Source organism: Mchenga conophoros, linkage group LG16 (genome assembly GCF_057382185.1).
Source record: "Mchenga conophoros isolate Kocher_MC1m ecotype Shallow Benthic linkage group LG16, M_conophoros_male_GT1.1, whole genome shotgun sequence".
Classification (NCBI taxonomy): domain Eukaryota; kingdom Metazoa; phylum Chordata; class Actinopteri; order Cichliformes; family Cichlidae; genus Mchenga; species Mchenga conophoros.
The window spans coordinates 28,421,337-28,442,754 of record NC_140541.1 but is presented as its reverse complement, the minus strand read 5'-3'; the positions used below and the strand labels follow the sequence as shown (position 1 = coordinate 28,442,754).

The 21,418-nt window shown below is 39.0% G+C and overlaps 1 protein-coding gene across 1 annotated transcript in view; it reads right to left on the bottom strand.

Annotated features, from left to right (window-relative positions):
* LOC146556987 (ephrin type-A receptor 6-like) overlaps positions 1-21,418 on the bottom strand; it is a 180,792-nt gene that overhangs the window by 6,087 nt on the left and 153,287 nt on the right. Inside the window, exons 9-14 of the mRNA XM_085250694.1 lie at positions 11,992-12,062; positions 10,011-10,136; positions 9,172-9,357; positions 3,705-3,766; positions 3,144-3,353; positions 342-491 (exon numbers count right to left, since the gene is read on the bottom strand). Coding sequence (XP_085106820.1) covers positions 342-491; positions 3,144-3,353; positions 3,705-3,766; positions 9,172-9,357; positions 10,011-10,136; positions 11,992-12,062 — 805 coding nt within the window. The remainder of the gene's footprint in view (positions 1-341; positions 492-3,143; positions 3,354-3,704; positions 3,767-9,171; positions 9,358-10,010; positions 10,137-11,991; positions 12,063-21,418) is intronic.

The window sequence follows — 21,418 nt, the reverse complement described above, 5'->3', positions numbered from 1 at the left end:
CCAGCTACAATTCCAGTTCAGGTAACCATGACCTGTAATACCACATGCTGGAATAGGTGTTACACGTTCTCTTGGTATACCTCGTGTAAAATATGCTTATCTTTTACACATGTAAAGTTAATTTTACAGGATAAAGAGTGAAATTAAAATAAAATAATGAAATGCCGAAGTAATAGACTGAATGTGCAATTTATTTGCTTCACAGCATCAAAATCCAATTTCAGAAAATCTTACATCATGTATCTTGAAGTACATTATATTAAAAAGACAAGCTCTATATTTTTATCATGAAGTCCTGCTAGTTTTAATAGTTTTTCTCCTCATATGACAGGAATACTCACATCCTGATTGGACATCTCCCAGTATGGTCGTTCTCCATAAGACATCACTTCCCACATGACAATGCCGTAGCTCCATGCATCACTGGCCGAGGAGAATTTTCTGTATGAGATGGCCTCAGGAGCTGTCCATCGAATTGGGATCTTACCACCCTGCTCATGAAAAATAAAAGGTAAAACAAAGCCACACATAAATAATGCAAGCACACATATGAGCAAAATGCCAGCATATAGTAAATGCATCCCTCAAGTTTATTAAAGTCCCCAAAGTTACATCCACTGTTGAAACCATTTAGTTCAGACTAAAAATACTTGGAAAGTCACTAAACTTCAGTTATAATGTGTAAAACAGGCTGTACCTTCCACTGAGGTTTTTCTACTGCGTTTGATGCAACTTGGACTCCTTGTACAAATATAAAGTAAGATGTACTTTATTGTAGCATCCAGTACATCTGTCCTCTCTGTTTCACACCCTTTTTGTGAGATATGCTGTGTTCCTTTCATCTCGAAAGTCTGATGTCAGAGTAAAAGAGCAACGTCACATTTGAGCAGTAGTAATCACAGAAACGGGCAGCGTGGAGACGTTCAGCCGATAATATAAAGGTTTAAGGTTGGTAACATCTGAGGTACAATGCCATACCTCTTTTATGTGCTTAAACGCCACAGCAGGACGTTCACAGATATAGCCTGGTCGGTGCTTTGTGTATGGCTTATGTAGTAATTCACAAATGCACAGCGGTGACAGTACAGATTACAAATTCTACAGTTTTACTGCTGTTTACATGTGCTGCTGCCTTTTGGATTGCAGAATCAGGGTCGGTGTGGGTGCTCTGACTTTCCAAGGTGGAGTTTATTTAAATTTAATAAGTGAATAATTATCAATTGCACCGCCTAATTAATAAATTAGGGAGTGCAGGGCATATGGTGCCTAAGTGCCAAGTCCTCTTGTATTATTTGCAGTAAAGGTTTCAGTGCTTCTAGCTTTTGTTTTGGGTGTTTTTTTTCTTAGTGTTCATTGTTATTCTTCCATTTATGACCTTTTGCAGTTTTGGGATCTTGTCTTTTGTCTGCTTGTTCTTTTTGCCCTCACTGACTGCCTCCAAGTGTACGACCATTTCCTGTTTTCAGATTAAAGATCTGGATTTTTTAGCTCTGCACATTTTTGCATTCGAGTCATAATTTCAAACTGAATGTGCTTAATGTGCAATTGTCCAAATAGGTAGGGTAAATATGCCTGGACTCTCTCATCCTGTATGATATAACAACAGAAAGTAGTCTTCAATAATGCTGCTGTCACTGTGCTAAATATTCTGGTTTTTTTGCCTCTTTTCTCCCCTTTCTCCTTTCAGCTCACCTCACCTTTCACTTCCCTTTTTTGGATTTCAACCACAGTGTTGTGAGGCAGAAAGTTCAACTTGGAGCCGTAAACACAGCATTTCCCTCACACAAAAACCTCAATACAAACCAGGAAATGGAGGTCACTGTGGGCTCAGACAGATTTAGCACATGAGCACTGAAAGTTTCACTTTTGCAATTTAAGGCTAGTCCATCTTTTGCTTGCCTCGGCCGGTAAAGCAGGAAAATCTAAATTAAATCAGCCTAATCTAGTTGGAGCAATGCATCGGGTTTCTTATACAGATAGCATCAGCATACACGGTAAATAGAACCGTTTAATTGAAAATTCAAAACTTTTAGTGTCATATTTCATTTTTGATTTTCATTTTACTTTTCCACACTGACATCTGGGGATTTGTTTGAGTGAAACAATGATAAGAAGCAACAGGTGCTGAAAGAAAAAAGATCCACAAGACTCTCGTCTCCTCGCTTCAGTATTGATGTGTTTTTGAATACTAGGTTTCTGGAGATGCAAAGTTTTCAGAGTACGTGTAGAAGCTACTTTGGAAATCCGTTTTTCTTTTTTGATACTGCCATACTAGTCCAACCTAACAGCTAGGGAACAGCTGCTAGGTTGGACTTCCGTGCCTTTTGCGGTTTAAAACTTTCAGTCTCTGCTTCTAATGAGATTCGCTACCAAAGCCAGATTTACACCAGCTGGCTGTGAATAAGACTGGAGTGAGGGTAAACTTTTATCATGGATATTACTGTGCTGCTGTAGCTATTGTCGAGGCTCAGATCTCCTCACTAACTTCTCATTACCTTTCCTCACTATCCCCTGTGTTTCCTTTGTCTCTCCTTGTGTTTTCAGTGTCTCTGTTTTATTTTGGTAATCACTTTCTATGTGCCTCTTTGGTTTTGTTTCCTTTGTTTTCCTGCCTCTATGATTGTCTGCTTTGCACTTATTGTCCACCCGTGCCTGATCCCTATTCGCTCCTCATGTGTATATATTGTTCAGCGTCTCCCTTGTTAGTCGTCAGTCTGTCTGTTCTGCAATCGATTACACTTCCTGCTTACTTTCTTTGCCTGCTCATCTCTTCATGTTTCAGTGATATCCCCTCTGAATTTGCTCCTTGTTTTTCATCTTTTGTTTAGATTTCTCTTGGCTTTACCTGTCAATATTTCACATCTAGCAATTTTTGAGGCGATAAAATGCAACGATGGAGAAACAACTTAAAAAAACAGAAGCTTTTTACGCATTACAGCCTTAGTTTCCTAAAATGGTTCAACATTAAAATCCCAGGAAAATAATGGATGCAATCGATGCAACCTCAGTGCAGGTCCTAACAGTAACATTTTTCCCAGTTGTGACATAGAACAAAATGATTTCAGCTTTGTGAAAAGCTGTAATAAATTAGCAGCAGCTGCTTGGTTTATGAGGGCTGAGTTATTGGAGGGTGTCAGGTGTACCGTTGTGGTGTAAGCTGCCTCCGGGTCGTCCTCCAAGACTCGGGACAAGCCAAAGTCTGACACTTTACACACCAGATTGCTGTTGACCAGAATGTTTCGAGCTGCCAGGTCTCGGTGAACGTAGCCCATATCTGACAGATACTTCATGCCCGAAGCGATGCCACGCAGCATGCCAACCAACTGGATGACGGTGAAGTGACCATCATGTTGCTAACAGGAAGAATAGGATATTGAGGAAAGTATGGGGTCAGAGAAAGAGAAGGCAGAAAAAGGAGGGTAAGGATGGATAAAGAGAGCAAGACAAAGAAAATTTACTGACAAAAAAGAAGAAGAAACTAGTTTGTTCAGAATTAAGCTGAGCAGCAAACTGAGAGGAGAGTCTGCTACAGTAAATACATTACATAATTCATATAAGTGATGAGTCACAAATGTTACTAGAAGTGATCTCGCAAAGCCTTAAGTGCAAAGGCATGCAGAGGCAGTAAAAATATGTACAGCAGAGATTTTGAGACTATCTGAGGAAATAATCATGCCTGAGTTCTGCGACACTCCAACACTTACTCTCAAAAATGAGTCCAGTGATCCATTTTCCATGTACTCCACCACGATCATAACAGGCCTGCCTGCAAAAACACACAAAGACAGCACATACACCGTGTTTATTTCAGAATATTTCTGTGGCATTGTGGCCCGTTTACAGTGTAGGGTGGAGGATAAGATCGAAGGAGCTTGGCAGAAATGGAGTGAGACTCACAATGTCTGTGGTCCAAAGCACATGCTGTTTATAAAGGCTGGATCTAGCCACCCAAATGTCACCAGTTGGCCTCTTAAGTCGAAGAAGTGAAGTGAAGGAGTCCTGCCTGAGAAACTGAGTATGCTGCTTGCTCCTACCATAGCTACTTGCTATTCATAAGGTAAACATGGCCTTCTTTGCAGTAAATACTAATTGTATATTCAGTCTGTAGTATTAGTTCAGTTTGCATGTTTTTGAAATAAAATTTGATTATGTTTGGTTCTGAAACAACCATCTAAACTCGGCCAGACTGTAAAGCAGACTTCAAAGTGAAGCGTGCATTAAACATACAATGAGAATGATCTTTTATTTATGGAGAAGACAGCTAGTAGTCTAAAGCAGTTAAAGAATTAGATTAAACAGATTAATTATGAATTTTCTGATAAAAGAAGAATATTGCATGCTATCTCTCATGCCATCCTACATGATCCACTGATCATCTAAAACATTATAATTGAATTAATGTAGAAAACGCATTATGCTTATAAAGAGCGGCTGACAAAATTACAAAGTATTTCAATTATTTTAAATTTAGTTACTATTTCAGGAAATCCAGGAGGGAAAACAACTTGAAAAAAACAACCTCACAGAACATGAGCAGTTTATTGATGCATCAAGTCAAGCTGCTCAATTGATAAAATCTGTCCGTTTCAAAATACCCAGCCGGTCAGTTGGGACCGTATTCAGTATTCAGTCCATGTATGACACGAAACATTAGTTAGAAAAAATGTAAGCCCAGTTTCTCTTTCCAAATGTTTTTGTTTCCCCACCGAGGATCCCTACAGAGTTACTGATTGACTGGTTTACAGCTAGAAACCAACTGTCTAAGGCCTGTTTTCTGGTGAGCTGTAAACCCTCCTGAACTGCTGGAAGAGAAAGACAAGTATTTGATTGGTGAAGAGACACCATGTTATTACACTTTCAGTTCATGTAATTTTTAAAACTCACACAGGAATATGAAAATGACATGACGGAAGATGGAATATTTTACAGACATTTATATAATGGGGTCTCTCAACACAGTTTCAGGTGAGTATTTGCCGTTTCATAATTCAACAGACGACTGCCGTCTTACTTTTAATGTCTATCCAATATTCCTAGTTTTCCACATTTTTTTTTTCTGTTTCAAGGATATTTATAGATCTTTTTTTACGAGAAGGGAGACAGCAATATATGAACAAACCACAAGGTTTGGACACTTCTGATATATGCATATAATACTTGAAATGCTTAAAAAATGATGCACATTGTTATGTATTTTTTCATCTGAACTGATGAATAATAGTGCGTAACAAGCTGAAGGACAAACCTAAAACTTCAGTTTTGGGGTCAGTGTTTTAGCTCAGTAGAGACAGTAATAGTTTGATTAGGTTGACACAATAATGTGACTTAAACCTATTTAAATGTCAAATCTAATTTGAATTTAAATGACTTCTCATTTACAAGTTGGACTATAATTTGGACAATATAGCAGCGTGTTTACAGGCACTGACATAATTGAGTTTTTGTGCATCTGGATAGTGCAACTGTGCTGGATTTTGACAGAAAAAAGCTAAATTGTTAAAAAAAAAAAGACAGGCAGCATAAGGAAGTCTGCCAGCTTTGGGCTATAATCTCAATGACAATATTTGTTATTGTTTGAGTGACTACAACATATTATTAGTAAGGCATACTGAGCCAAGACACGTTTCTTGTATTGTATCATGTGCAGCTGCTGAAAGTGAAAAGTTTAGAGGAGTAATTAGACCATCATTCCTTCAAATGAAAAAATCATTCAGTCAAAACAGAAAGTTTTCACAGGACTCTGCAGTCCTTTGAAAAAACTACTCCGCATGATTCAATAGCTTGTAATAATTCCTTTATTGCATTAACAATCCCTCACATCACTGCGGAGGAATTTTGGCCTGGCCCACTCTTTTTTTTTTTTTTTTTACAAAACTAATTCAGTTTACTGCGGTTGGCAAACATGAATTCATGGATAGCTCTTTTAAGGTTTCCCCTTAGCACCTCAGTTAAGTTGAGTCCTGGACTTTGACTTTGCAACAACTTGATTCTTTTCTTTTTCAGCCATTATGGTGTAGATTTTCTAATATACTTGGGATCATTGTCCTGTTGCATGACCCAGCTTCAGTCAATCTTTAGCAGTCGGGCCGATGGTACATATGAGTCTCAGTTGCTTTGGTTGAACAGTTCATGATGGACTCATTGACTGCAAGAGGCCAAGGTCATGTGACTGCAGAACCAGTCCAAACCATCACTCCTCCACTACTGTGCTTGGTAGTTCATGCTGATGTGCTCTGTTTGACTTTGGCCAAACTTGATGTTGTGCATTATGGCCAAACATCTCCACTTTGGTCTAGTCGAGCTAAAAGACACTGTTCCAGCAGTGGTTTGCTCAGATGCAGCTTTGTAAATTTGAACTATGGATGTTTTTTTTGTGAGCTTCCCAACTTTTAATATTTTTCTTATTGCACAATCATGAGCAATCATGAACATTTAAAATGGTAACTGAGGCCCGCAGATTCTGAGATGTGGCTCTTGAGTTTTTTAAAGTTTGTCTGAGCATTGCATGATCCGACCTTGGGGTAATCTCTCAAGGACTGGGAAGATGCCGTTGTATTAATACTCACCTGAATGCTCCAGACCAGCAAACTGCCCAAACATCTGCTTTTATAGATCTAGTTGAATTTGATGGTGGTCAATATTTGATTAGCAGTATATGGCTACTACTTATCTACTTATCCTCCTAATTCCCACGGGAGCTGTAAGGGTGTACTTAGTTTTCCACAGGACGTGACTGTAAACGTAAATTGCTTTTGCACTTTTTACAAAAGAAAAGATTAAAGATGCTAAATGACAGGTTGATTTGGTGAATGAATGCTGGGTTAACTTTTATAACGGCTTTGAACAGCAACTTTTCCAAAAGAAGTATGCAAAACTGTCTGAAGTATGAGATAATTATAAAAATAACAGATGGTGCGAGTTATGGTCACTTGAGCACCAGCATTTCATTGTTTCTATGGATTGCTAATGAAGCATCTTCCACTTTGGTTTAAACAGAAATTGCAAACGCTGCAGGCTTAGAACATTTCTGTTAAACAGAATGTGCTTGGAGCATTTCCACTGGAAGACCGAGCACCTGTTGTCAATGGTGTTGTGTGATGAAATAATCTCTGAAAGTCTACTGTGGTATTCAAATCGGCAAGCCAAACAACTTAAAATAAACACACATTCAGGAATAATATGTGTTGAGCTTCATAATGTATAATCCAGTCACAAAAATGGAAGACATGGAGTATATATATATATACACAGGCATATGGCTAGATAAGTAAAGCCTTGTTTTTGCTGAACTCTATCACCTGAGACCAAATGAGCACATGTTTTTGTTTAAATCTGCAAAAGCCTATCACTTTTAAATATCATCCCTCCTTACACAAATCCAGCAGGGATAGACAAGAAATTATTTGATCAAGCTTGGCTTTCCCGAGCTAATTAGCAAGGTCTGGAAACAATATATAGTTATGCAGTGCAGCGCCTGAACAAAAACAAACGCACCTGCTTGCCAGAATCTAATGTGTCACCTGTTATTTCAGAGCAGGTATAGCAGTCAGTCACAGCACAATACTCTCCATAATTAGTCTCCGAAGAACAACAACAGATGGAAGGAGTGAAAGATGGAGAGAGTGAGAGAAAAGACAAAGACAGACAGGTGAACACAGATAGGATACATACAGCCTCTACATACAGTCTGATGCCCCACTGCAAACACAAATGACTTTTAATGTATAGGGTGCTGTATGCATATGTTCACTTTTGAATTCGCAGTCATGGAAACAGGTTTATTCAGATATAAGATATATACTTATATATCAAATTTAAAAGTTGAGATTATTTAAAACCTTAAGAAAATATGAAACGTACAAATGGACCAGATGCAATATTATGACTAGAGAGTGATCTCAATGGCTTTGAAAGAGGTGCTATTGATAAAAGATGTCTATTCAGCGCAGGCAGACACAGTTGTTGACCTCTGATGTGATGAAAGGTTTCTCAGTCACAGTCACTGAAAATGTTTTTAGAGTCTTACCGCACAAGTCAGCTCTGTGCTGTTGGGAGGACTTTTTTCCACTCACTCTCTTCAGAGATGTTAGTGCATGAAAACGCTTAAATACGTGGCTGCAAAAACCAGCCATCATTGCCTTAAATGTAATAATGACAGTATTGGCTTAGAAACAAACAAACAAAAAACCCTTATCGCCTGGGTTTTTATCACTTGGGGGTCAGAGCTGAGGAGTGTCCTCTATTTGCATTCACAGAGGGATTGAAAGTCTTCAGGGGACACATTTATATTCACAGCGATGTCTCAGTTTATACAACCCCTGTAAAAACAACCATATGTTGCACAGGGTGAGCCCAGTAAAACAGAGCTCGTTAACAAGTCCACACTCAAACACTCACGCACACGAGTTTTGTAGGTAAAATGTGTTTCTTCACAAAAACAGGAGACTTACACAGCCATGCAGCCCCGGCCACTTGCAAACAAAATGCACACATATACACAAATTTACACAATAAGTAAGCAGAAATAGTGACATTGAGCCACGTATAAACAGAGCAAAGTCATTTCACATGGTGACTAATTACTCAGTATGAAAAAGTCTGTTCCAGCCCTAAAGATTGTTTTTAGAGCAACCATACAAAAAAACAAACAAAGAAAAAAACAACCAAAAACCCAAAGGTGGAACTTTATTGCTTTATAAGCAAAATGCTTAATGTTAATTCAGGATTTTGCGCAGACTACAACAGACAGCCAAACTGTTGGGGGGGAGGGGTCTTCTTTCTTTTTGATAAAAATATAGCAGCAGAGTTTCAAATGTTTATATGATGCAATGTTCTTTTCTTTAATTCTACATGGAAAAACGCCAAACTCATTAGGCTCGAATGTGCAGAAGAAGCAGTAGACTGGGTTTGAGTTTGTGTGTTGGCAGTGAATACAGCGAAGCAGCAGCAGTATGGGGGAGCGACGCGAGTTATGAAGAAAAGATTTATCTCGTAGCTTAAAAATACAGTTTTTCATCAGCGGCATCAGTTGTGTACAGGCTCCTCCATAAATCACTGCCAACTATGTTTCAGACTATATTAGAAGAACGTACTGAAGAGGTGACACTGCATGTACATTGGAGCGATTTGAATTTGCCTCAAGTAAGCAACCTCTCTCACAATCCTCCTTACTTTTTGTGACCACGCCCTCCAGCCTGATGATGTTAGGGTGGTCAAACTGGCCCATGATGGATGCCTCACGCAGGAAGTCCCACCTCTGACGCTCAACATAGCCTCCCTTTAGTGTCTTTATCGCCACGGCAATCTCCTTCTTCCCTGGTGTTCTCAGACGGCCGCTGCACACTTCTCCAAATTCACCTGGAGAACACACACACACACACACACACACACACACACACACGGAGCTCAATAAACTCACTTGCATCTTCACTTCCTGACTACTTGCCTAAACCTAACTTTAAATGAAGTCTATCCAGATTTAATGATTTATGCAATGCAGACTTACTTTTTTAATGCCATATGAGTATATAAATACGCATAGACACACACATAAACACGATACGATGTATATCAGAAAGTGTCGCGGCATCAGCAGGTAATGCAGCATACCACCTGGGGGCAGTGTTGGAGTTCCCATTTAAACTTCAGCCTTATTAGCTTTGCTCTGATTAGGTTAACTTCATAACATTCTCTCTTTCACCTTCTAAAAAAAGCCTCAAGTCTATTCTTACATTTCCTTTTGTTCTCTAAACCTGTTAAAGTTTTAATATTCCAACAGCGTGTGTCAAGAAAATGACAGGGAGAAGCTGGCAGATGAAAAAGGCATCCTCTTTAGTATATACAAAGGAGAAAGAGAGAGGCGTTTAGAGTGGTAAAAACTGATAATCTTATATACACATTTAAAACTATTGTTATCCAAAACAACATGAAATGATACTCTTGTGATCACAGGAGAACATTGTGTCAGTGAGCAAGCGTATAAGAGTGTGTGCACGTCTGCGTGAGCATACCGGCTCCGATCACCCTCTCAATGCGGATCCTGGAGGGGTCGATCTCCTTGGTGAATTCGTGGACAGCCTGCGTGGGATCTTCGTATGTATCAGGATCCACGTAAGTCTTTATTCCTGGGAAAGGGACTGTGGACAAACACAGCGAGTAATCAATACAGTGAAGTGGCGTACATGCAGTTTGTTTTTTGTGGAGTTTACTGATGGTACGGCTGCAACTTCATTATGCATGCTTCAAATACTACACAATCAGTGGTACTTGTACCCCACGAGGTAGTTTTACATTCACTGAGGGAATGTGGAAAGGATGAAAATAAACACACTCATGGGATTACTGATCTTTAGTTAAGTGTGGCAAAAACCAACCGCTATAATAAGCTGACTGCACAGGACCCAACATCCTTGTGTTATCGCTGAAAGCATGGAAAACAGTTTGCAAACACACAGATACGCTAAAGAGAAAATGAAAGAAATGATTGAAATATCCAGCTGCCGACAAAAACATAGTAAAAAAGCAGACAAACCCACATTCACACAGTCTACCTATCTTAGATAAATCGATAGGAGAAAGCTCTAAATTGTTTTTATTTTTTATATTATTCCATCAGCACTGGATCATAGGATGTTATATAAACAAATTCAACTCTCTCGAGACAAATGGCTTCAAACACATCCTCCCACTTCCATTTATTACGAGCTATGAGACAACGAGCACAAATCTTTGGCTAAATCCCCGCAGGGCAGCACACTGAGCACCGAACCCTCCTTTAACCGTGGCAGGCTTTTAGCCATTATTTAAAGCGACCCTTCACCCTGCCGAAGTGTCCTTGAGCAAGTCAGCGAGTCTTTAACAAGCTGCTGCTGGTCTGGCGCTGACCCTCGCCTCCCAGCGGAGAGCTCCCAGACAGAAGCTGTGCTTCTCCTTCAGGGATCGATAGAGTATCACAAAACAAAAAAACAACAACGAGTTGTCTTAGAGGCACGAATCGACACAAGCAAAATGCCAAGGACCCGGTTCCCCTTTCACAGCTTCTGCTCAGCATCTCACACTGTGCCGCTGAAACAGGACACAGGAGATATGCACTGCATTTCACAGCCGATTGTAGCTCTGTGGCCTCGATCCAACCGTCCTCTTTGAACAGTCCTCATTTCTCTTTCTGTACCTTTCAACCCTCATCTTCATTTGAGTCTCCCTTTTTTGTTTATCCTCTAGCAAATTTCCCTCACCTTGTCACCATCGTCTTCATTTTACTGCTCAACTCCCTTTCAAATCTCTCTCTCTCTCTCTCCAGTTTTCACTTCACAGCTCTCAATTCAATTTGTGATTTTCATGTCAGGAATGAAAAGTTGGGCATAAAAGATATAAAGCAACAGAAAAGTACCGGAGTGCAAAAGCTGACAGCTCAGAGATGCAGTTGTCATGTGTAACCAGATTAAGAAAAAAATAATATGAAATAATAAAAAAGCTCATAAAGCTCATGCTCATATTAATTGAAACTTAAGTGGACATAAGAAGGAAGACAACAGATGAAGGAAAGAAGAAGAAACAGACAGATGAAAGAGCATGCTAGTGGCTCTATTAAATAAATACACGTGACAAAAGCGGGTAGGCATTTTTGTATTCTGTAAAAGCTCATGGTGAAGTCGGTGCAAAATTCAATATGCAAAGGAACAAGAACAAATGGGAAATGATCCATACAGAAGTACGTGGTGCATGTTGAATGCAAAGTGAAGAGAGGTGGCTCTTAGCTCCCTACTATGGCTCTCAGACTCACTTCAGATTTATTCCCTGTTTACTGGCACCACGTTAAATTAAACATGTCACTTTCTAGACAAATATTTGGTCATTCAGACACAAGTAGTGTTAAAACCAGCTTCAAAAAGAGTTTGTTCCTTACTTAGAACTTATTTAGCAGATATTGCAAAGTCAGGCAATAGGCATAGAAAACAAAGGAAAAGGAGAGAGGCAGCTTGATTGATTTACCGTGCCCATTCTGATAATTCGCCCTTCTTTTATCCTCCGAGGTCATCTTGGCCTTGAAGTACCACTGACACCTGGAAAACACAGAGAATGACTGATTGAGTAAAAACTTTATCAGATGAGCAATAATGTGACTTTTATTGGGATAGTGGGGGGTATTGGGACTAACTACAGAGACATTTGAGGCATGTCATTAAATAAATCCTGAATTGATCCCTATGGGTGAATTCCACAAAAATAAAGATGAAGGCAGATGTCTAGCCTTCAGGGTAAAAAGGTTTTATTTGTACATGCAGTCTTCATGTTCTGGTGATCATTGAAATGAAAGTAAAAAATAAAAAAAAGAAACCTGGATAAATACCCAGAATGCATTTCAAGATGGCTGCAGAGTGCTTTGTAAATACACTAGTCAGTGGAACTACTGGCGGCCATCTCTCTCTCCCATGTTATCACATACCGATGGCATCTTTACACTGTAACGCTTGAGTACCTCTTTGCCTTAATTTTCCCTCAAAGCCTGACAAAGCGCTCTGCTGGTGTCATCACAATTGGTTGACCCTGATAACCAATGACCCGTAACCGTGGTAACCATGGAGAGAAATTTGCATTTTAAACGTGCCTTACGTACTGAAAGCTTGTATGTGAACCTAAACCGTGATTTTGGGCTTAACGCTTTAACCAATCGTTTGATTTAAAGAATATTAAGAAGTAAACAGCAACAGAAGAGATGGCATCAAAAAAAATAAAGTAAAAATAAACGAGAATAAAAGGAAACAACAAGATGAGTTGCTCCCTTTTGTTTGTAGGCCTTTTATATCTTCATGTTGGGAATCCAAGTTATAAGGCTATCATTGTGTGGGGAAAATAAAGCCAAAGAGGTATCCCTTGCATTACATTACATCTAATCAGATGGGGTTCCTGACAAATCATGACTGGACAACAAGTAGAAAACCAAAAAGTGTGGATTTGTGTTACTTTTTTGATAAAACCATTAAAATGCTTCTCCGAGGATGATAAAGGATCATGCTACTCTAACACAATTACTTTTCATTTGTTTAAGTAAGGGATGCTTGCTTCTTTCAGCTGTTACATAATCTTGCTCTAACCAATTCTCATGTCTTTAGGCTACTCCCAAAATAGATTGTGGTATTGTTATCATTTTATAGTGCTCTCTGGATCATGCTGAATTACACATCCCTATCTACTTGTCACAATCACCATAAAGTTATGTGCTGCACAGTCTGGCCCTTATACACAGTTAAGCGTCTGCAAAAACAGCTTGATATAAACAACACAAGTCACGGAGCTCCGTGCGTAATGTTGGTGTTTTGAGTTCTTATGTGCAACTTTTTCAAGCAGCGAAAAACAACAAAAAATTCCCAACCAATTACTGACAACTTAAAATGATCGTTCCTGTCTCTCTACATACTCAAACATATGCGGCGATTGAAAGATGATCAGTTTTAGACTCTCTCCTCAACATTTCTGTTTAAAAACACTGCAGTGAGTGGGGTCAAACACCAGCACAATGAGGCAAAATTCTAGCTTATACAGCTGCCAACTAAAATAACCCCACAGCACCAGATTGCTTCATCATTGCAGCTTATCATTTGAAATAAATGTTCAGCGACATACGTAGTCTGGCTCTGAGTTAGGTTAGATTGTCTGCTGATAAAATAAAGATGGAGGTGGTTTCATCTCATTCAGGGGACTGGCTCTGCAGCTAAAAAATATAATGCAAGAGACACACATGCAATTCACAATTTGTGAGAAAATGCAAAGAAAAGTGACATCTGTTCAGTGAGAACGACACGCAATGACCCTTAACCAAAAGGAACAAAGAAAATTTAAAGTTTTCTCTACATTCGACTGTTGGAAATAAAAAACTACGTAAAATCTCTCTCGTCCTCCTGTGTGTGTGAGTGTGTTTGTGGGAGAGTTTATCTGGGCACTGACAGACTGAGAGACAGCCAACAACAGATAAAGAGCTGCTGCCAAGAAAGTCTGAAAAGCTGAGAGATTAGATGACAGCATCTGCAAAAGACCACAGATGACTTTATCCAAATAGATACTTGGATGTTACTCTGAAATCAAAAATCCAAAAAAACCACAAAGGAACTTTTTCCGAGTTATATTTATGGCAAAGTGCTGCATATGGACAGGTTTGAAAAAACTGCATGGTATTGAGGCACTGAGAGTGAAATGATGAATTGGTAACAAAGAAGGTTTGCTATAAAGCTATGCTTGAGAGAAAATAGTTTTGTGGTGCACTGAAAGATGGCTGCTGAGGGAGTTATGTCTTTGGCTTGCCAGTAAAACAATGTAATGCATGAAAATGTCATTAAGGGGTTAGAGTTAGTTCTGTAAGACTTTGCACAATGACATGATTTTTAATATTTTTCGCCTCTTTAAACCACCAAAGCAGATTCGAAATCATACAATCAAGAGATGATTGCAGGGCAGAATTTCAATGTGGGGTAATAAAACAACTGCATTAACTTTTTAGGAAATAATTTTAATACACAGCCCTCAGTTAGTAGCTCAGTTTGATGGCCAGATGAGGCCCAGTTACTTACATTTCATGGCAGATAAAAGATCTGAAGTTAGTGCTGAACCATCAGAAACGTTCTCAGAAAGAATGCACTGAAAACCAAAGGCCCTGAAAGACCACATAAGATGACTAGTCCGCAGTCAAGCGGTACCTTCATGAATGGAAATACAGAGGGTTTAGAACAAGATACAAAGAGCTGGTTACAGTCAAGATTAGATTAAAACATCAATGCTATGCTATGGGCATGTCCATGGCTACCAATGTAACCAGGTTCCTAGTGGTTACTGATAATTTGAGTGCTTATAGAAATAGCAGGATGAAATCTGAAGGGTACATGGCTATACTCTCTGCTCAGATTCAACTAACGGCAGATTCAACTGGTTGGACAGGATTTCACAGTGGAGGCATGGCATGGAGGAGAACACGTTCAACGGGCAAGTCAGTCACTTCATCCCAGTAAAACAGTGAATCCTTTTTAATCACTCGAGACAAAACTGAAGGGAGAGAGACCTACAAACAAGCAGCAACTGAAGTTGGCTGCAGTAAAGCATCAGAACAGCCATTAAAACAGCATCCAAACTGTCGAAGTACTGACTTTTTAACATTTAAATAGTTACATAAAACTATCTGTAAAGTTATAATTTAAAAATATCCAAGGGAGAATATAATAATTTGGGTAAAATCATCCCTTTTCTGAAGCATCTTATGCCGAAGCACCGTCGGCCATTAAAACGGCTCACTGTTATTTAAAAACGGAGTAATGGATTCATTTAAACATGGCACTGCTACCTGTGAAGCACGTGGTTGCGTGAGAGGTGGCACAGTGTGAGGGGAGCAGTGAGGTAAAAAATAGTTATATAAAAAATTAAAAGGTGCTTTGAGTTCTCTCAGAGGATGTATCACTGATGAATTTTAAAACACCTCTTGCAGTAGAGGGCTTAATTAATAGCCATATGCATGAGGGGCTCTTGGTCCCGCTGGTGTATCCCCTAATAAATTTTCTCATATTTCATCATTTATTAGAATATAGAACTCTATTGCCTGTTTCTTACAGTCACGCAGCATGCAAGAAGAGTAAAAGTGACAAAACTAGAGTCTCATGCTTATTAAAAGGTTGGTGTTTATTCAGATGTTATATTTATTAGCAAAGAGCATGTTTGAAAAGCTGAATTTGTTTATTTTTTATATTTCCCCGTATATTTTTGAAATGAAGAAAATGATGAATGAGCTTCATCAGGCTTTTGTTACAAAGACATTTGCTAGTTAGGTCAGTTCATTGTTGGGTTTGGTCTTTTCAAAGGATTTGCTAGCAATAAGAAAAATCTACAAATCTAAAAGGCTACTGTGAAAGCTCATCTTCCTTATTTTTCTGCCTTTTTCTTTGCTTCTTTTTAATACTAATTCAAATCACCATCAAAATGCAACTTTCATCCTTTTTTTCTTCCAGTAAATTTATCCTGGTAGCTTTTGCAAAAGCTCGCTGAAAAGCAAACAAAGCGACAAACAGTGCTGCAAAAATACCTCTGCGGAGCGAGGCAGAAAATTCACCATAGTTATCCTTTAAATGAGAAGCAGCAAAGTAGAAGAGCAGAGCCCAGAGACTTGACCCAAACCCCCAACAGAGACAGAACAGAAGCAGGAACAGAGAGCTCTCACAGTCACACTGTCACTTCGGAGGAGAGTCCTTGCTTCACTGTCACTGCTGTAGACTTGTCTGCCTCTCTCAGCCCTGCTCCTCCACACCACTGTGGTCCATGAGGGATGAAGTTGGTGGTGGTGAGTGACAGAGGTCTGCAGCTTGTCCTGATTCCAGCGGGACGTGATGGAACTGCATGTTTTTGGTTTTTTTCCACTGCTCTGGGACTTGTTCGAGCTTAAATATATACAACACAACTAAAATCACACGCTACTATTAACATAACAAGAATAAACAGATTCATAAGCTGGTTTTCCTTCAAGTTTGTGTACTATTATTATTATTATGCAGTATAGTCATCACTTCCCCATTATGCCCAAGACAACAAAAGGCGGCAAAAGTCTTAATATACCAAAGAGTTTGATAAATAAGTCATAGAAAGACAGTAATTACAAACAGCTGCAGCCATTTAGTTCCACACAGACATCAAGGGAGAGATGGAAGGAGTACTGGGTAATTTTGCCTGAGTAAAAATGGACCAAAATAAAAGCAAAGAATTTAAAACATAGGCCTATGTTGAGTAAAGGCTACTATATTTAATGTATCTTTGTATATTTTAGCCTTCCAAGGTGAGCCACATTGGATATTCATGCCCCAATCCTCAACAGTATACTATATTTCTTGTCTAAATTGACTAGTGATAAATTACAAATATACAATACTTCTTGATTACTTAAATTCATCAGGAATGAGAACAAAGTAAATCCTGCTTTTAGGAATTTTAAGTGACACAGATCAATTAAACAAACGCTTATATAGAATAATGAATAATAAAAATAATTGCCAAAAATACCGAGGTAAAACTCAGGGGAAAAAAAAAATTAGTTATCGCTAGAAATTTGCGAAAGTCTATTAAGGCTGTAAAAAAACGACTAACATTTAAACCTGCAACATTAAATCAGATGAACTTCTTTAAAAGATCACCTCTAAGGAATTTCTTTACTGTCTCTACAGCTTTAATCCTCTTTTGGCTCATTTGTTTGACTTTATATATACTATCCTTGTTGTCCTGATAAATCTTTAAGAATAACATTCATACTGAATGCAAAAATCACGTGCTATAGAATCAAACTACCAATACATTTTTGCAGGGGCCAGTAAAAGCTACAAAATAAATTAATAACTAAATAAATAAAAATAATATCTGATATCTTTCAGTTGACCAGAAACATTTTGGTATATACAGTATATGGTAGCTGTCTTTGATGTTTTCACAAGATTTTATGCTACAAAAAAATAAAAAAAATAAGTACACTCCATGATTCAATGGTTTGTAGAACCAACCACCTTTAGCAGGAATAACGTATGTAAGGGTTTTGTGTATGATTTTATCAGTCTCACACATCATTGCGATGGAATTTTGACCCACTCTTATTTAGTTGCATCACTTCATTAAGGTTTGTGGGCCCATTTGTGGATGCACAGCTCCACCACAGCATTTCAACTTTGCAACACTGTAAATGATTTTTTCCTCAGCCACGCTGTTGTAGATTTGCTTTAACTGTTGAAGAGATTATGTCATATTTGGCTCTAGAATATTTGGTACAGAGTGAAAGTTCATGGTTGACTGCAAGGTGCTCATATACTGTGGCTGCAAAACAAGCCCAAACCATCACCTCTCCAACACCGTGCTTAATAACTGGTATGAAACGTTTGTCCTTACATGATGTGTTTCCACCAGTTGTGGCACTGGATGGCAGACATTTCCACTTTGGTCTCATCTGTACTCCCATACGGAAAAGAAATAGTAAAAACTTATATGTGATTACTCATGAAAGTGGCCACTTTCATGAGTAAATCATATAAGGCTTACATGATTTACTCATGAAAGTGGCCACTTTCGCATTACTTTCATACATTGTTTTAGTAAGTATCCAAAACATACAAGTTTCATTATATAATTTTTCAAGGGATCTTATATCTGTTTTCACACTTATATGCTTTTCATACAAGTTTCACACAAGACAGATACAAACTTTATAAGATTTATATATATATCTTTTCCATATGGGCTTGTTCAGATGCAACTTTTTAAACCTAAGCTGCAGTGCCACCACGCTCAATTTAAAGAAAGCTTTCTCCTAGCGACGCTTCCAACCACGTCAAACTTATTCAGTCTTTTTCTAATTGTACTGTCAAATATTTCTGCAATCTGACAGATGTAGCTCTTAGCTTTTTTGCAGTTACTTTGAGCATTACACGGTCTGATCTGACCTTGGGTTGAATGTGCTGAGATGTCAACTCTTGGGAAGACTGGGGCATTGTGTTACTACACACCTGAATGCTCCAGACCTGCAAACTGTCAAATCGACTGCTTTAACAGAGGTGGTCACACTTATCCTATACTTGCTCCTATCCAGTATTACTGTATGTATATACAGCCATATGAAATACAAATCAAGTTCACACTGCTACGTATTGAACTGAGGAAACATCAAGAACAAAAAAAACTTTATTTGGCTAGCAGACAGGAGCTGCAGTCAGATATTCTGTAGGCCTATGTTGATTCCACGTGACACCAATTTGTAGCAGACAGACATGATAAATTGTTTGAATAACATTATTGATTATTGCAGTTTTAAGAAACAGGAGAAGTTGATGTCTTCCTCATGGCTGGCTTTTTTTTTTCTCCACAGCTTCAGCTGGATCAGCAGCCACATGAATTATGCAGGAGACTACTTCTTCTTCTTCTTTTTTTAATAATACATTTTTTCTGTATGAAATGTGATGTGAGGTAGAGGTGCTGCCTCAGTAACTATTCTAATCAACAAAAACAACCTCCCCAGAATGACAGAGAGGCCAGGCTAACTGAAAGGATAATGCAGGCTGTGACTGAATAAGTTTGGGGTGAAAACGCAGACAGTGCAGTAGAGGAGAAAGTGTTGGCGCTTGCTTCCGCAAGTGTGTGTGGGTTCATGTGATCACATATGAGCCTTCTTCTCTTTGAAGACTTAACATAATCCGGGTTGCCAGATTAGAGCAGGTGTCAGAGGGCTGTGAGCCACCGGTTGCCAGACTGGGTTTCGGCTAAGTGAAGTCTGTGGGATCCTGGACACTGATAGACAGAGCAGATAACTGTAACAGTGGCAGAGAGGACAAGAAGGGGATTTGGAAAGCTACTGTTGACCTCTGCTGATGAGGTCAAGCTGTTCATTAAAGAAATCGTGGCATGTGCCTTTATCAGTCTTTTCCAGTCCTGTCCTCTGATCCCCTTTATCCGCCTATCCTTCTGTCTCACCGGCTTTCATGTTGTAAGGAGGCCACACACACACACACAATACCGGCTATCACACACAAAGACCTTGGCTTCTTCCACTGTTCTCTGCCCTGTCGAACATTGTTAGAGTACATATTCACACGCATATTCAAAAGCACTTTACCCACCCACACACCTCAGTAAAACAACCTTGCTTAGAGCCCTAATCAAAGCATCAGTGTAATTCAAACCACTCCTCTCTTACCCTAACATCCCTCACAGTCACCTCACTGCAGTGCACCGCTCTGCTGCAGAGGCTACAAAGGGCACAAAAGGAAGGATGGATTAAAGAAAATATGAAGAAAATGATTAAAAAACATTGCAGCAGTGTAGTGCAAAACTCTTCAACTAGGCTACATCTGTGTAATCATGACACCTTCATTCTCATAGAAGCTCCCACTCTTCAAATCTAGCATAAGCAGAAAGCAAACATAGATGTAAATTTAGTAAGCTTTTAGGCCAGCCAGGTGTTAAACAGTCATCATACAGCAAGTCCTCTACAACCTTACATCTATGAGAGGCGTATGACTGAAAGCTCCCATCTTTTCCAGGCAGCTGAAGTACGTTTGGAGCTTTTTTGAAACTGAAAGAGAGTGAAAGTTCCTCCTACACAGGGCAGCGGGACTGCAGATATGATAGCTTGTGATGGAGTCAAAAAACACTCCAACTGCTGTTGTGACTGCTATTAGACAAATTCAGGTAAAAAAAGTCTTCTTGTACTACAATTCAAAAACTCTTGCACCTAGTTTGTGCGTGCCATCTTAAACAAAGTACCCTCCTACAAACATAGATCACATAGAACTACCAAAATCCAAAATATGCTTTAAATGTCAGCTGTTAAACTTGGACTTTGCGGACTTTTGCATTTAAATGAAACCAACAATAAAGGTGTTCACTGCACATCTAACATAAAAAAAAGAAAATATAAAATAATATCTGTGAAGTTCATGGTTGCAGTCCTCTGGCAACCGGGATGAAGAGTTCAAGTACAAGTTGCAGTTTCTAAAAGTTCCAATAATTTTTCCCAGTCAAAATGAATTTGAAGCACAGCGGAAACACGTCCATGTCTTTGATCTGAATTAAAGCTTTCTGATGAAACTATGAGTGTAAGAGATTGAGAAATGCATTAGAAAATATCAGGTCAAAGGTCAGGTTTAGATAATAAAAACGTCCTGGGTCCACACATTCCATCCAGAGGCTTTAAAGGCATTTAAAGCATGTGCTTCTAAAGCTGGGTAGAAGCTAAGGACAATAATGTTAAGGAAACTAAAAACACCACCTGCATGTTAAATCCGCTCACATTGACTTCTGAGTCAGTGCTGAGTGAATTAAGCAATTATGGTGTGTGTTTTGTTTTGTCTTTGCACTTTGTTAAATCTTCATAAACTATTGGGTCACATACTATTGGGTCCTGAGGGGTTACTTAATCTCAAACATAAAGACCCTGCACACCACCGCTATACCCACACGTGTCATTTATTTTTCAAAAATAAATAAATCACTTGGATATCCGGAGACCAATAACGCCAGGTATCTAATTCATTGTCAGCCCCATTAAAAGGAATTGCAGGAAATCTTTGATGAAAATCATTAACTTGGAGTATTTTGATTGAGCTCGCGTCCAAAGACATCAAACACTTTATATGGAACAGACATTTTTGTCCACTGAACCCAAATCCTTCCTAATGTCAAATGCCTTCTTGGTGGGACACTAGTCAGTTGCAGTAATGTGAGAGGTATATTGTAGTATACATTTACACTACATATGCTCAGGGTGTTATGGCTCACACCCTCCGCACACCAGATCTCTGCTGATCTAGAAAGCTAAGTATAGGTGTGGCTCATGTTATATTACTTGAATGGAAAAGTGCCCATTAATACCAGTCCCTGTAGGCTTGGGGTGCTTTGGCTCAGGAGTGTCAGAGTT